At 43.2% G+C, this 12,680-nt stretch overlaps 2 protein-coding genes across 2 annotated transcripts; both read left to right on the top strand.

Annotated features, from left to right (window-relative positions):
- The first annotated feature begins 52 nt into the window (after positions 1-52).
- On the top strand, positions 53-3,634 carry LOC137888809 (solute carrier family 22 member 13-like). The gene is made up of 10 exons (XM_068732304.1): positions 53-505; positions 611-714; positions 1,329-1,483; positions 1,914-2,085; positions 2,163-2,283; positions 2,377-2,471; positions 2,628-2,842; positions 3,023-3,131; positions 3,260-3,454; positions 3,546-3,634. Exons 1-10 carry the CDS (start codon positions 131-133, stop codon positions 3,616-3,618), a joined length of 1,614 nt encoding a protein of 537 aa, XP_068588405.1. The 5' UTR covers positions 53-130; the 3' UTR covers positions 3,619-3,634.
- A 1,121-nt stretch (positions 3,635-4,755) lies between these two features.
- On the top strand, positions 4,756-12,064 carry slc22a13b (solute carrier family 22 member 13b). The gene is made up of 10 exons (XM_068732300.1): positions 4,756-5,207; positions 6,068-6,171; positions 9,510-9,664; positions 10,126-10,297; positions 10,375-10,495; positions 10,589-10,683; positions 10,840-11,054; positions 11,235-11,343; positions 11,472-11,666; positions 11,758-12,064. Exons 1-10 carry the CDS (start codon positions 4,833-4,835, stop codon positions 11,828-11,830), a joined length of 1,614 nt encoding a protein of 537 aa, XP_068588401.1. The 5' UTR covers positions 4,756-4,832; the 3' UTR covers positions 11,831-12,064.
- The last annotated feature ends 616 nt before the right edge of the window (positions 12,065-12,680 follow it).

Here is a 12,680-nt window from a genome sequence, read left to right as displayed (position 1 = left end):
CTGTGATTGTTAGTTTAAACATTAACTTGCAGGACGAGAGTCAAGTTGACAGTTGGTGGCAGGACGTTTCTTTTTAAGCCGGACCTTTCTCTGGCCTACGCTGCACTGCTGCAACATCCAGATAGCAAATATGAGCAACTTCGGGCAGATCCTGAAGGAGATTGGAGAGTTTGGTTTGTTTCAGAAGCGTTTAGTGGCTGCGTTAAGCATCCCCAGCGTGTTTATAGCTTTTGATGTGATCAGTCAGGTGTTCACGGGCCTGAGCTTCCCACATCACTGTAACACTGACTGGATCTTGCAGCTTGGGCCAAACCTGACGGAAGAGAGACAAAAAAATCTCACCCTCCCTGTGAACAAGGCTGGGAAGTATGAAATCTGTGAAATGTTCTCACCTGTGGATTTGGATTTGGAAATAATTGAAGCGTATGGGATTAACACTACAACTGGATGCATAAATGGATCTGATTTTGAGGCCCCCAAAGGTGCCTCCAGCATTGTGACAGAGGTGAGAGATACCATTTTCAGTTATTAAACATCTCAAATAGGGGCTGATAAAAACAACACTCAGCTAGCTGTTTCGGTCTTCTCTCACCATCCTTCCTGTCACCAGTTCAACCTGGTGTGTGACAGAAGCAGTTTGATTGAGGCGTCACAGTCCATCTACATGGCCGGTCTTCTGATTGGAGCTCTGGTTTTGGGGCAGATGGCTGACAGGTGCACATCCACTCCCACCTTTTCTATGTACTTTATAGTTATGATTCTGAACGGGTTGCTTTTTACTTTTAAGTCACCCGAGCACCAATAGAAGTTTTTAAAAGGTGCTAAATTTGAAATTCAGAGCATAGCAGCAATCAACTATTAGCTGTAAAAGATACAGTGGAGTAATGGCGTCTTGAGCAGAAGATAAAGGAGCAGAAGATAAAGTTAATGTGTGTGTGTGTGTGTGTGTGTGTGTGTGTGTGTGTGTGTTGCAATACAAGCTTCTCTGTGCTGATAGCTGATCCAGCCGCAGATGTTAGTACATGTGAGTGTGTGTGCCCCACGTAACGCGCCCCCCCCCCAAGTAAACACTGCTAGCTCTGTGTGTTTTCACTGTCCATGCTGTTAGAACCGTTAGATGCTAGCCCCCGGCTCAGCCGTCGCCGTATGGAGGCAATCACTCAGTCATAAATATGCTCTGGATTTCAAATGTAGCACCTTTTAACAGTTCAAGGAAACACTTTTATACATGCAGTCTATCTGTATTGTGCTGAACTAATAGGAGAGAAAGATTCATATACATCCGTATACAAAACTCAAGCACCAATGTTCTTCTCTTCTCTTTGTAGGTTCGGTCGACGCTTTGTGGTTCTGCTTTCACTCCTTCTCCTGCTGGTGTTTGGTGTCGGTGCTGGTTTCTCACCCAACGTCTATGTTTACATTGTTTTCAAATTTCTAGGTGGCTTCTCCCTTTCAGGCATTCTTGTCAATGCATTTGTGATAGGTATGTAAAATGTTCACGACTGTCAGTATCTGTATTTGGACCATTGGTCAGGGCTTTAGAGTGACCTGTCTTCATTTCTTCTTTAAGAAGGTTGTGGCATTTGACGAGCATTATTGTTACAGTGTTATAAACAGCGACAATATTCAAATTAGATGTCTTTACATTGATACCATAAGTGGGTGCATTACGTTGCATTGCTGTCTGCCACGGTATCTAGTTAATTCTACCACTGGGGGGCCGAGAAAGTCAGACACGTAATTGTACACTTAGCACCTTTAAGTGATTGGTAAATTTGACTGACTGTCACAGAGGGAAGAAAACACAATTCTGTTTGGCAGTGTTCTTTATAATCAGATACACAAAGTGTCTCCATTTGCAAAGGGAGTTACAACTAACTTTTTAAACCTAACATGCTATTATTGCTTTAAAGGTGGAGAGTGGAGTGATTCCTCCAAGTTTGCTTTCTGCACCATTATCTGCCACTCTACGTTCCCTCTTGGACTGATGCTGTTGTCTGGCATTGCCTATTTGATCCCCAACTGGAGGATCCTGCAGCTGGTGCTCTACAGCCCTCTTGTTGTTGTCCTGGGAATCTTTTACTGGTCAGCGGCCTCTAAGACCACATGGATTTAATGTTTAAGATGCTAATCTTAAATTATAAAACCTATATGTCAATTAGGATTCTTCCAGAGTCAGCTCGCTGGCTCATCACCCAGGGCAGGAAGGAGGAAGCCATGAAGGAGGTCCGGAGAGCTGCCAGGGTGAACGGAAGGGAGGTCCCGGAAGATCTGCTAGACAAGGTGAGCTGCTTCAACCAAAGTCAAATCAAACACAATAAAACTCTCGGATAAATATACACAAACTTAAAAACAATTACACCTACATTTTTTTAGTTGGATATTGAGGGTACATCCAAAAGAGGAAGCATGTTGGACATCTTCAGGATATCATATCTGAGAAAACGTGCGTTCATTATGAGCTACGTGTGGTGAGTATTCATTGCAACCACAACCTGTCTACAGCTATACCTGTAAGCCAGAGACATACAAACTTGACAGTTTTCTACGTGAACGTGAGGTTAAGAAGCAAGTATTTCTCAGGCCTTATAGTTGAACTGAAGATATCTCTGCCATTCTGTTAATAGGTTTGGAACAAGTCTGGTGTACTATGGACTGAGCCTGAATGTGGGCAATTTTGGACTGGATATCTACCTCACACAGTTCGTCTTTGCCTTAGTAGAATTCCCTGCACGTCTGGGCAGTTTGCCTCTCATCCAGCACTTCGGGAGGAAAATATGTTTAGCAGGGGTCTTGTTGTTTGGAGGTGCAGCTTGTCTTGGGATACTTGTTATTCCAAAAGGTAATTTGTTGTAAAGTAATAGCAGTCTGTTGTAATCTGTCTTGAACATATCATTAAAGTGATTCTTGAGAACTAGGACAAATCCCATTTTTCTGAAAATGGTACCCAGTGATTTTTGCTACATCCGTCTACTAACCAAAGACGTGTTTTGAACAAACTGATTTATTATGTGTCCATCAGACCTTCCTGTGGTGGTAACCATCATAGCCGTACTTGGAAAATTTGCTGCCACTGCCAGTTTCTCTATAGTCTATGTTTATACTGCAGAACTCTACCCTACCACTTTAAGGTAAGCTAGGTAGTGTCCCAGAGGTAAAACATAAAATCTGTTATTATACATAATATTGGTGGCAAATGCCATGTTTACCATTGATACATGCTTTGAGATGCTGACAAGTCCATTGTCTATACTGGCAGGCAGAATGGTGTAGGTCTAAACTCCATGTGTGCTCGTGTGGCGGGCATCCTCGCTCCGCTGATCAGGCTCCTGGACGTCTACCATTACACCATTCCCATGCTGATATACGGCATCGTCCCCATTGTTGCTGGGGGTGTTTGTTTACTACTGCCTGAAACCCTCAATGTTGAACTCCAGGACCACGCTGATCTCCTGTGAGTTGATCAACTCTTTCACAATGGAGTGCTTATTCCTTTACTAGAAACTCAGAGCAGTATATAATAATCTTTTTGTTATTAATTACAGAAGACCTGAGGATGGGCCTCAGACGCGATCCTTCATTGAAGAGGAAAAATCAGAAAAGAGCACCAAAATGTAATTTATATGGACGTGTGTATATATATATATATATATATATATATATATATATATATATATATATATATATATATATATATATATATATTAAATAGTTTGCCTGCTCTCAACTGATAATTGGTAAAACGGATTTATCAGAATGCAGTTACCTAAATACAAAGGATCAATTGAATCATGTTGAAATTATGACACATGATTTTATGTTTTATTGTTACAATCTGTTAATAAATGTTTTACTGCTGCAAAAGTTATAGACTGTTTGATAACTGGGATTTGTATTTATATATTAAATGATGCATGTATATTTGCTAACATACTTATTTGTTTGAGTTGTTTCTTTAAGTTGTTCCTCTAAATATATACATGTTTATAAAAATGAATAATAATGCAGGAACCTACACTGAACTGACTCCAGTGCAACTTCAGGTAAGCTCTTTTTTGGCTTCATACGGTGTATGGTTTTCACTCTTGCTTTCTGCATTCCCTCTTTTTTTTGTAAAGTTATATTTCACAAATGTATTCTTATTTTATAGTCGTTTCACTGTTTGAACATGAGGATTTATTTGCTCTCACTGCCTTTAAGTTTACTGTTCTCACTATCTTTATGATTATAATTATCCTTTTACAACCCGTTCACCCAGAGAAAGTTGTTATGTCTATTTTATGCTTTGTAGAGATCAAAGGGTTACTCCAGCCATTTTGTAAAGCACCTTTTAGAGAGAATTTTAATAAATGGTGAAAGATATACTTCCTTATTATCAAATTATATTAAAATGTCTAGACTCTAATTGCCAAGATTAGATTGAGGTCGAATGACCCCCCAACTCAGACTTTGAAGAGCATTCTTGATGGGACTTTTTTTAAAGCCCTTTACGTACTCACACTTTCTACAAGTGCAGACTCTGCTTGAGAAAAGTACCGATAGCATTGCTCTAAAAGCAGGTGTGATGCATCGAGGAACTCTAGAATCAATAACTGATGATGATGAGCTGCAGAACAGCTGGACTTCAGCCTTAAGGATGCTGACATTACATTTTAATACTTTGGTAGTCTGTCTGTTAGCAACTTGGGAGGCCATAAAAGCACTGTGATTGTTAGTTTAAACATTAACTTGCAGGACGAGAGTCAAGTTGACAGTTGGTGGCAGGACGTTTCTTTTTAAGCCGGACCTTTCTCTGGCCTACGCTGCACTGCTGCAACATCCAGATAGCAAATATGAGCAACTTCGGGCAGATCCTGAAGGAGATTGGAGAGTTTGGTTTGTTTCAGAAGCGTTTAGTGGCTGTGTTATGCATCCCTATTGTGTTTACAGCTTTTGATATAATTGGTCAGGTGTTCACGGGCCTGAGCTTCCCACATCACTGTAACACTGACTGGATCTTGCAGCTTGGGCCAAACCTGACGGAAGAGAGACAAAAAAATCTCACCCTCCCTGTGAACAAGGCTGGGAAGTATGAAATCTGTGAAATGTTCTCACCTGTGGATTTGGATTTGGAAATAATTGAAGCGTATGGAATTAACACTACAACTGGATGCATAAATGGTTGGGATTTTGAGGCCCCCAAAGGTGCCTCCAGCATTGTGACAGAGGTGAGAGATAGTTGTACCAATCAATGCATTACTTGTGATTTACGTGAGCATACTTTTTTTGTTTGTGTTTATTTGTTGATTTTATTGGTTCTGTGTTATTTATCAGTTCTTCACTTTGACTTTTTATCCCTTCTGAGCCACCGTACTTTTCTGACAGCATTTCGTGATGGAACTTGCATGGCATCCAGGCATATGCTGCTGTTTAGCAGACCACCTCAAGTTGTCACTCAGAGAGAACCAGAACATTCTGATGTAGCATTTCAAAATTAAAGCCCTTCAAAATCTCATTCACGAGCCAACTTCAAATCACATTCATGAGACAATTTGTCTAATTTCAGATTTTATTTTAGAGGAAATGGTAAATAGTTACAAAATCATTTCACTTCAAGTTAATAGCAGACCACCTCAAGGTGTCACTCAGAGAGAACCAGGAATTTCTGATGTAGCATTTCAAAATGAAAGCCCTTCAAATTCTCATTAACGAGCCAACTTCAAATCACATTCATGAGACAATTTGTCTAATTTCAGATTTTATTTTAGAGGAAACAGTGCATAGATGGGTTGGTTTGACATATTGATAAGAATCACAACATAAAAAATGAAAAGAATACAATTTAAACTTGCTTAAATAAAGTATGCCATACTACGATACAACTTTTAGAATGATTGATTTACATCCACTCAATAGCAGCACAACAAGCAGAACACTTTGTTGGTGAGAAGATTTGAGAGATTGAGATGACCCTTTTTGTATTTAACCGACTGCTATTTTCAGTTATTAAACATCTCAAATAGGGGCTGATAAAAACAACACTCAGCTAGCTGTTTCGGTCTTCTCTCACCATCCTTCCTGTCACCAGTTCAACCTGGTGTGTGACAGAAGCAGTTTGATTGAGGCGTCACAGTCCATCTACATGGCCGGTCTTCTGATTGGAGCGCTGGTTTTGGGGCAGATGGCTGACAGGTGCACATCCACTCCCACCTTTATATGTACTTGATTGTTATGATTCTGAACGGGTTGCTTTTTACTTTGAAGTCACCCGAGCACCAATAGAAGTTTTTAAAAGGTGCTAATTTCGAAATTCAGAGCATAGCAGCAATCAACTATTAGCTAAAAGATGTAGTGGAGTACTGTTAGCTCTGTGTGTTTTCACTGTTCATGCTGTTGGCACCGTTAGCTGTTAGCCCCCGGCTCAGCCAGGTTTGCGCTGTGATGCGCGCCATGAGTGCGGCCAGTCACAAGGCAGAGACAGAGTTGGAATTGGGGAATGCAAAAATAAATGACCCCACAAAATTGAATGTATCACTGTCTAACACGGCATTGTCTGTCTCACGTAGTGAGTTGGTGAGCGAGCAAAATGCTGATTCCACGCTGAGTGGGCTGTTCCGGTCTGTTCTTCCAGCAGATGAGGTGAAAGATCGTGCGCATGGGTACTTCATTCAAAACGAGGTATTAGTCAGAAGGTGGGTGCCACGTGGCAAGGGTCTCTTTGGAGATCCTCTCATCTCTCATCTCATCTTCAACTGCTTATCCGTGATCGGGTCGCGGGGGCAACAGCTCCAGCAGGGGACCCCAAACTTCCCTTTCCCGAGCCACATCAGCCAGCTCTGACTGGGGGATCCCGAGGCACTCCCAGGCCAGTTTGGAGATATAGTCCCTCCACCTGGTCCTGGGCCTCCCTCAGGGTCTCCTCCCAGCTGGTCGTGCCTGGAACACTTCCCTAGGAAGGCGCCCAGGTGGCATCCTTACCAGATGCCCGAACCACCTCAACTGGCTCCTTTCCACGCAAAGGAGCAGCGGCTCTACTCCGAGTCCCTCACGGATGACCGAACGGATTCAGGAGTTCCTCAAAGTGCTCCTTCCACCGCCCGATTACCCCCTCAGTTGAAGTCAACAGAGTCCCATCCTTACTGGATACAGCTTGGATGTTTCCTCGTTTCCCCCTCCTGAGGTTCCGGATGGTTTTCCAGAAACACCTTGGTGCCGACCAAAAGTCCTTCTCCATGGCTACTCCGAACTCCTCCCACACCCGCTGCTTTGCCTCCTTCACGGCAGCGGCTGTAGCCCTTCGGGTCTGTCGGTACCTTACAACTGCCTCAGGAGTCCTCCGGGATAACATATCCCGGAAGGCTTCTTTCTTCAGTCGGACAGCTTCCCTGACCACCGGTGTCCACCACGGTGTTCGAGGGTTACCGCCCCTTGAGGCACCTAAGACCTTGAGACCACAGCTCACCGCCGTAGCTTTGGTAATAGAAGCTTTGAACATCATCCATTCCTGTTCGATGCCCCCAACCTTCACAGGGATGCTAGAAAAGCTCCGCCGGAGGTGTGAGTTGAAGATCTCCCGGACAGGGGCCTCCTCCAGATGTTCCCAGTTTGCCCACACTACCCGTTTGGGCTTACCAGGTCTGTCCAGAGTTTTCCCCCACCCTCTGATCCAACTCACAACCAGATGGTGATCAGTTGACAGCTCCGCCCCTCTCTTCACCCGAGTGTCCAAAACATACGGCCTCAGATCCGATGATACGATAACAAAATCGATCATCGACCTTCGGCCTAGAGTGCTCTGGTACCACGTACACTTATGAACATCCTTATGCTCAAACATGGTGTTCGTTATGGACAATCCATGACTAGCACAGAAGTCCAACAACAAACGGCCGCTCGGATTTAGATCAAGGAGGCCGTTCCACCCAATCACGCCTCTCCAGGTATCCCCATCGTTGCCCATGTGCGCGTTGAAATCCCCCAGCAGAACTATGGAGTCCCCCACTGGAGCCCCATACAGGACTCCAGTCAGAGTCTCTAAGAAGGCCGAATACTCTGAACTGTTGTTCGGTGAATATGCACAGACAACAGTCAGAGTTTTTCCTCCCATAACCCGCAGGCGCAGGGAGGCGACCCTCTCGTCCACCGGGGTAAACTCCGAAGCAGCGGCACTCAGCCGGGGATTTGTGAGTATCCCCACACCCGCCTGGCGCCTCACACCCTGGGCAACTCCAGAGAAGAAAAGAGTCCAACCCCTATCCAGGAGTACGGTTCCAGAACCGATGCAGTGCATAGAGGTAAGCCCCACCAGATCTAACTGGTAGCGTTCCACCTCCCGCACAAGCTCCGGCTCCTTCCGCCACAGAGAGGTGACGTTCCACGTCGCCAGAGCCATCCTTTGCCGCCCGGGTCTGGTCCGTCGAGGTCCCTGGCCTTCACTGCCACCCATGGGGCAACGCACCCGACCCCAGCGGTTCCTCCCGCAGGTGGTGAGCCCACAGGATTTTTTACCAAATTGTCGTGCCTTCAAAATTCCGTGATTTGGTCTTGCGTGTCTCACATGATGAGTCGGGGCATATGGGTGTAGGAAAAACGCATGATTGCGTTCTGAGACATTTATTTTGGCCCCGTGTTAAGAGAGACGTGGCAACCTACATCAAGACCTGCCATACCTGTCAGTTAACAGGTAAGCCTGCTGCTTTGCAAAAGGATTGGAGAGAAGCAGAACCTCCTAAAAATCTGGTTTGGTATGTCAATGGATTCCGGCATAGACTTTACTTAGCTGGGGAATTGGCAAAGTCGAAGTTGGCTAAGACGAAAGATGGGGTGAAACGTTTTTATGACCGTCAAACTGAGCGGCGTGTTTTCAGTTCAGGCGTACGTCTCCAGGTTCCTGTGGGGACCCTGTCTTTATGGGGGGGGTGTGACGGCCCCAGGGCCTCTGCCGGGACGGCATGTATTTGTGTGGTGGTGTCTGTCTTTCTTTCAGTGTCCCTGGATTCGAAAGTGAGGCCATCAAGGAAATTGGAGGCAGCTGGCCACTGCCTTCGCCCTATAAGGCCCGCCCCATCCTGACAGAGAGCTGGCTTCTTCCCACCTGACACACCTGACGTGCTGCACAGAGTGTTGGCAGCAAGATTTTGTTAGTTGAACTGGTGGCACGTTTTGCCTACTGGCATTCGTTATGGGAATGCTTATTTTTGTTGCACATTTGAAATGTCCTGGCCTTTTGTTAATTAAAAGTATTTGTTTGGTGAAATCCTTGCCTGAGTTTGCGTGATATTTGTTATGGTTTTGAGCCAGACCATAACACCGTATGGAGGCAATCACTCAGTCGTAGATATGCTCTGGATTTCAAATGTTGCACCTTTTAACAATTCAAGGAAACACTTTTATACATGCAGTCTATGTTATATATGCAGTTAATATGTCTATTAAAATGATTTGTATTGTGCTGAACTTATAGGACAGAAAGATTCATATACATCCGTATACAAAAGTCAAGCACCAATGTTCTTCTCTTCTCTTTGTAGGTTCGGTCGACGCTTTGTGGTTCTGCTTTCACTCCTTCTCCTGCTGGTGTTTGGTGTCGGTGCTGGTTTCTCACCCAACGTCTATGTTTACATTGTTCTCAAATTTTTAAGTGGTTTCTCCGTTTCAGGCATTCTTGTTAATTCATTTGTGATAGGTATGTAAAATGTTCACGACTGAAAATATTTGTGGCGTTTGAAGAGCAGAGTATTGTTACAGTGTTACAAACAGCGACAATATTCAAATTAGATGTCTTTTCATTGATAATATAAGTGGGTGCATTGCATTGCATTGCTGTCTGCCACGGTATCTATTTAATTCTTCCACTGGGGGCACTAGTTAATTGTACACTTGGCATCTTTAAGTGATTAGTAGATTTGACTGACTGTAACAGAGGGAAGAAAACACAATTCTGTTTGGCAGTGTTCTTTATAATCAGATACACAAAGTGCCTCCATTTGCAAAGGGAATTATTTGTAAAATTCGAACTAAAGCTACTACTGTACATTTAACTTAATGTTGTCAAAATGACAGTAAAGTTAGTTATAAGGCTTGTAAGTATTAACCTACTTTCTACAACTAACTTTTTAAACATAACATGCTATTGTTGCTTTAAAGGTGGAGAGTGGAGTGATTCCTCCAAGTTTGCTTTCTGCACCATTATCTGCCACTCTACTGTCCCTCTTGGACTGATGCTGTTGTCTGGCATTGCCTATTTGATCCCCAACTGGAGGATCCTGCAGCTGGTGCTCTACAGCCCTCTTGTTGTTGTCCTGGGAATCTTTTACTGGTCAGCGGCCTCTAAGACCACATGGATTTAATGTTTAAGATGCTAATCTTAAATTATAAAACCTATATGTCAATTAGGATTCTTCCAGAGTCAGCTCGCTGGCTCATCACCCAGGGCAGGAAGGAGGAAGCCATGAAGGAGGTCCGGAGAGCTGCCAGGGTGAACGGAAGGGAGGTCCCAGAAGATCTGCTAGACAAGGTGAGCTGCTTCAACCAAAGTCAAATCAAACACAATAAAACTCTCGGATAAATATACACAAACTTAAAAACAATTACACCTACATTTTTTTAGTTGGATATTGAGGGTACATCCAAAAGAGGAAGCATGTTGGACATCTTCAGGATATCATATCTGAGAAAACGTGCGTTCATTATGAGCTACGTGTGGTGAGTATTCATTGCAACCACAACCTGTCTACAGCTATACCTGTAAGCCAGAGACATACAAACTTGACAGTTTTCTACGTGAACGTGAGGTTAAGAAGCAAGTATTTCTCAGGCCTTATAGTTGAACTGAAGATATCTCTGCCATTCTGTTAATAGGTTTGGAACAAGTCTGGTGTACTATGGACTGATCCTGAATGTGGGCAATTTTGGACTGGATATCTACCTCACACAGTTCATCTTTGCCTTAGTAGAATTCCCTGCACGTCTGGGCAGTTTGCCTCTCATCCAGCACTTCGGGAGGAAAATATGTCAAGCAGGTGTCTTGTTGTTTGGAGGTGCAGCTTGTCTTGGGATACTTGTTATTCCAAAAGGTAATTTGTTGTATAGTAATAGCAGTCTGTTGTAATCTGTCTTGAACATATCATTAAAGTGATTCTTAAGAACTAGGACAAATCCCATTTTTCTGAAAATGGTACCCAGTGATTTTTGCTACATCCATCTACTAACCAAAGATGTGTTTTGAACAAACTGATTTATTATGTGTCCATCAGACCTTCCTGTGGTGGTAACCATCATAGCCGTACTTGCTGGATTTGCCGCCACTGCCAGTTTCTCTATAGTCTATGTTTATACTGCAGAACTCTACCCTACCACTTTAAGGTAAGCTAGGTAGTGTCCCAGAGGTAAAACATAAAATCTGTTATTATACATAATATTGGTGGCAAATGCCATGTCTACCATTGATACATGCTTTGAGATGCTGACAAGTCCATTGTCTATACTGGCAGGCAGAATGGTGTAGGTCTAAACTCCATGTGTGCTCGTGTGGCGGGCATCCTCGCTCCGCTGATCAGGCTCCTGGACGTCTACCATTACACCATTCCCATGCTGATATACGGCATCGTCCCCATTGTTGCTGGGGGTGTTTGTTTACTACTGCCTGAAACCCTCAATGTTGAACTCCAGGACCACGCTGATCTCCTGTGAGTTGATCAACTCTTTCACAATAAAGTGCTTATTCCTTTACTAGAAACTCAGAGCAGTATATAATAATCTTTTTGTTATTAATTACAGAAGACCTGAGGATGGGCCTCAGACGCGATCCTTCATTGAAGAGGAAAAATCAGAAAAGAGCACCAAAATGTAATTTATATGGACGTGTGTATATATATACACACTATATTATATTATATATATAATAAATAGTTTGCCTGCTGATAACTGGTAACAAGGATTTATCAGAATGCAGTTACCTTCAATTGAATCATGTTGAAATTATGACACATGATTTTATGTTTTATTGATACAATCTGTTAACAAATGTTTTACTACTGCAAAAGTAGTGATGCATGTATATTGTCTAATACACTTATTTGTTTGAGTTTTCTCTCCTGAATTTAACTGTTGAATAATGAACAGTATGTGTGTTGGTATACTCTCGGTATGTATTTCGATTGCAACGAGTCAACAGTAGAGCCTTATGGGAAATGTGAATAGGTTGTCATAGCACAGTTTAACTATACATCAAGTCACCTTTGTTCATCTTCTAGTAGTTAATCTGTGCAACTGTAATGTCTTTGACACATAAAGTTAGCGACTATATTGTGAACATAGTGAAACATTTAGCTGTGTGTGTGTGTGTGTGTGTGTGTGTGTGTGTGTGTGTGTGTGTGTGTGTGTGGGTTGGGTGTTGTTCCTGTCATGGAGTTCTGCCCCCATGAGGCAAAACCCCCCCCAGCACATTAATGTAGCTTTAAACACTGTTGCCTTGCTTCTTGTGTTTGAAAATGTAAAAAAAACATACTGATCATCATTACTGCTTACTTATTATTATTTTTTTTGGCAATGTTAAGTCAGTGACATCACAAGGTTTTTTAGGTGCTAAGTGCAAGCTAATTTCATTGGCCTGGAGATAAATTAACCTGTCCCGGGCTGATAACACAGCTGAGGGCATTACCGCCCCCCAGCTGCTACTCTGCTGCCGGAGGCACAGTGAG

Source organism: Cebidichthys violaceus, unplaced genomic scaffold (genome assembly GCF_023349555.1).
Source record: "Cebidichthys violaceus isolate CVI_PGR_0920_01 unplaced genomic scaffold, fCebVio1.0.p SCAF_58, whole genome shotgun sequence".
NCBI lineage: Eukaryota > Metazoa > Chordata > Actinopteri > Perciformes > Stichaeidae > Cebidichthys > Cebidichthys violaceus.
Note: the sequence above shows the minus strand (reverse complement) of the source record. Positions and strands in the feature narration are given on the sequence as shown.

What these genes read in the sequence shown, in the direction of transcription:
- LOC137888809 (XM_068732304.1), top strand. Translation starts at nt 131, where the DNA reads ATGAGCAACTTCGGGCAGATCCTGAAGGAGATTGGAGAGTTTGGTTTG. An exon ending in CCTCCAGCATTGTGACAGAG is followed by an intron (nt 506 to 610) that starts GTGAGAGATACC and finishes TCCTGTCACCAG; the next exon opens with TTCAACCTGGTGTGTGACAG. An exon ending in CGGAAGATCTGCTAGACAAG is followed by an intron (nt 2,284 to 2,376) that starts GTGAGCTGCTTC and finishes ACATTTTTTTAG; the next exon opens with TTGGATATTGAGGGTACATC.
- slc22a13b (XM_068732300.1), top strand. Translation starts at nt 4,833, where the DNA reads ATGAGCAACTTCGGGCAGATCCTGAAGGAGATTGGAGAGTTTGGTTTG. An exon ending in TTGGGGCAGATGGCTGACAG is followed by an intron (nt 6,172 to 9,509) that starts GTGCACATCCAC and finishes TTCTCTTTGTAG; the next exon opens with GTTCGGTCGACGCTTTGTGG. An exon ending in GTCCTGGGAATCTTTTACTG is followed by an intron (nt 10,298 to 10,374) that starts GTCAGCGGCCTC and finishes TATGTCAATTAG; the next exon opens with GATTCTTCCAGAGTCAGCTC.